General features: G+C 66.0%; 1 protein-coding gene across 1 annotated transcript; it reads right to left on the bottom strand.

Moving 5' to 3' along the window:
* Positions 1 to 595: 595 nt before the first annotated feature.
* PSENEN (presenilin enhancer, gamma-secretase subunit) lies at positions 596 to 2936 on the bottom strand. The gene is made up of 4 exons (XM_075907427.2): positions 2665 to 2936; positions 2289 to 2372; positions 1299 to 1403; positions 596 to 880 (listed from the first exon to the last, which is right to left on the bottom strand). Exons 2-4 carry the CDS (start codon positions 2347 to 2349, stop codon positions 741 to 743), a joined length of 306 nt encoding a protein of 101 aa, XP_075763542.1. The 5' UTR covers positions 2350 to 2372; positions 2665 to 2936; the 3' UTR covers positions 596 to 740.

The following is a 2936-nucleotide window of genomic DNA, read 5'->3' as shown; positions in this document are numbered from 1 at the left end:
CCCACGGCCCACAGCAGAGCCCGCTGATCTCTGCTCTCCTCTCCCACCCACCCCCTGCTCCCAGTGTAGGCCACAGGGAAGCAGAGCTGCAAGGGGTGCTGTGCTGCAGGGGATTGTGTGGATGGTGCTGTACATGGGTCCCAGGTGCTTTTCATAAGAGGCTAGATGGGAGGATCCTTCAACATCACGAGCAACCCAGGGCTCCTTCCTGGCTCCTACTGTTTAAATGGTAGGGAGAGCGCATAGCTCCCTTTGGAGTGTCACTGCGTGGCTGTTCCCAGCCGCCCCGCCCCAGAGGTGGCTTTGTCCCAGCACTCCCTGCCCTCATCCCTGGCTGTACGACCGTGCTGCCAGTTCTCACCCAGGTGAAGTTCTAGGGCACATCTGTGCTCTCCACCCCCCCGTAAAGGCAGGAGCTGTGGCCATTGGGGGAGAACCCCTTCATCACATGCCATCTTCCCCCACCTCAGGTGACTTGAATCACTGCAGGCAGCATCCTTGCCCACCCTTGTGCTCACTGCTGCTCTGCGCCCCTACAAATTCCCCCAGGAACTCACCCAACCAGTGCTCCCCCACAGCCGCAGAGCCAGCGGGACAGGGTGAAACAAACTTTATTGATTCTCACGGAGCAGGGGGCAGCCAGCAAGGGATGAGCTCCGGCAGGAGGGGCAGGGATGGGACCCCCGCTGATCCAAGCTGGAGGGGGCCCCCTGGCTGCCCTCTGAGTGTGCCTGGCACCATCAGGGGATGCCCAGGGGGATGGTGAAGGACAGGTAGTCACCCAGCTCACCCCATCGGGCCCGGTGTGTCTGGAAGATGGTGACCCATGTGGTCAGCACGACCACCCAGAACAGCAGCCCCACAGCCGAGCGCTGGACGTCTGAAAAAGAGACAGGGCTCAGTGCCATGCCCATTGTGCCTTGGCCCTGCCCCCGTGGCCCCTCCATCCCTTCCCTCCTCTGGACCCTGCCCCCGGGGTCCCTCCCGCCCACCTCACCCTGGGCCCTGCCCTGATGGTCCCTCCCTCCTAGCCCCTGCCCCAGTGGCCTCTTCCTTCAATCCCCCTGGGCCCTGCCTCAGTAACTCCTCTCACTTGAGTCCCCAGGGCCCTGCCCCCAGCTAAGCTCCCAGGGCCCTCTCCCAGCCCCATGAATTACCTTCCATGCCCTAGACCCTGCTCACTAGCTGCACCTCTGATTCCCGCTCCTGCCCCCTCCAGGTACCATCTGCCATGCCCCAGGTCCCTGCCCACTGCAGCACTTCACCACCCACCACCCAGCAGACTCTGCCCCACTCACAGCTTTTGATCTGCGGCTGCTCAGTGTAGGCAGGCGCCAGGAAGGCCTCACGGCAGAACCACAGCACATTGACCAGCCAGAGGAAGGGAAGGAGGGCGAAGCCACCTGGGGGGAGGGCAGCAGAGACGGGTCAAGCCCCGGGGAGAGACCGGGACATGGCTACTGGGAAGCTCGCAGCCCTCCGAGTGGCAGTACTGGGGTCATATGACAGTAGCCACCATGCCCCTTCTCCTCTCTGACCTCCCAGCCTGGAGCTTCCTCCCCATGCTCCCTCTTCTCCATGCCCCCCAGACTGGTAGCTCCACTCTCCCCATGCCAGGGCACCTCCCCACTTTTCCACTCCTACAGCCTCACACCCTCTTCTCTCTCCTCGCCCCCAGGCACCCACCATGCCCATAAGAACGGCCAGACAGGGTCAGACCAAAGGTCCATCCAGCCCAGTGTCCCAACTGCCAACAGTGGCCAGTGCCAGCTGCCCCAGAGGCAGCTAACAGAGCAAGGAATCGTGACGTGATCCGTCCCGTCACCAATTCCCAGCACTCTCCTCACCCAGCCTGGCTACTAGCCGTTGATGGGCCAGTCCTCCATGAACGTAGCTGGGACCCATTAATGTCCTGGTCATCACAACTGCCCCCCCACCTCCCACAGCAGCCACCACGTCCCCTCTCAGCTTGCTCTCAACCCCATGCATGAGACACTGCCAGCCCCCCTCCTCTCTGAACCCCAGCTTAGTGCCCCCTCTTCTCCCATCCCCAGGCACCTGCCACACCCTTTCCTCTCCGGATCCCCCCAGGCCGGGCCCCCCATCTCCTCTCCTCCCCCCCCATCCACATCTCCTCTGCCCCCCCAGGCCCCCCTCCCGGGCCCCATCTCCTCCCCCCCAGGCCCCCGCTCCCGGGCCCCATCTCCTCTCCCCCCCAGGCCCCAACTCCTCTGCCCCCCCAGCCCCCCCCTCCCGGGCCCCATCTCCTCCCCCCCAGGCTGGCTCACCCAGGTAGTATTTCCGGCACAGGTTCAGCTTCTCCTCGTTGGAGACCCGCTCCAGGTTCATCCCGGCGCCGGCCCCACGGGCAGCTGGGGGCAGCAGGGGGGGGTCACCTCGGGGTCACACCCCTCCCCCACTGGGAACCCAGGCCCTCCCCGCGCCTCCCCCACTGGGGAACCCAGAGCCCCCCCGCGCCTCCCCCACTGGGAACCCAGAGCCCCCCCGCGCCTCCCCCACTGGGAACCCAGAGCCCCCCCGCGTCTCCCCCACTGGGGAACCCAGGCCCTCCCCGCGCCTCCCCCACTGGGAACCCAGAGCCCCCCCGCGTCTCCCCCTCCCCAATACTGGAGACGGGCCCCAGCAGCCCCCAGTGAGACTCACCCGACTTCCGGAGTCCAGCTCAACGCATGCGCCCGCCGCGCTGCACGCCGGGAGTTGTAGTCCGGGGATCGGTTGGTTGGGTCCGCGGGGCGGCCATTCCCACCCCCACAGTGCAGGCCGAGGCCGCATGGCGGGCGGCCATCTTGCCGCACTGCCTGCTGGGGGCTGTAGTCCCGATCTCTTGCGGGGCTGCGGGAGTCGCTTTCCGCTCTTCGGTCCCCACCGGCCTTTGGGGTCTCCAGGTGTCGACCCCGAGTGGGGAGAGCGAGCCC

This window comes from Pelodiscus sinensis, chromosome 22 (assembly GCF_052426305.1).
Source record: "Pelodiscus sinensis isolate ZL-2025 chromosome 22, ASM5242630v1, whole genome shotgun sequence".
Lineage (NCBI taxonomy): Eukaryota > Metazoa > Chordata > Testudines > Trionychidae > Pelodiscus > Pelodiscus sinensis.
Note: the sequence above shows the minus strand (reverse complement) of the source record. Positions and strands in the feature narration are given on the sequence as shown.

What these genes read in the sequence shown, in the direction of transcription:
- PSENEN (XM_075907427.2), bottom strand. Translation starts at nt 2,349, where the DNA reads ATGAACCTGGAGCGGGTCTCCAACGAGGAGAAGCTGAACCTGTGCCGG. An exon ending in GTGCCGGAAATACTACCTGG is followed by an intron (nt 1,404 to 2,288) that starts GTGAGCCAGCCT and finishes CCCTCCCCCCAG; the next exon opens with GTGGCTTCGCCCTCCTTCCC. An exon ending in GCAGCCGCAGATCAAAAGCT is followed by an intron (nt 881 to 1,298) that starts GTGAGTGGGGCA and finishes TCTCTTTTTCAG; the next exon opens with ACGTCCAGCGCTCGGCTGTG.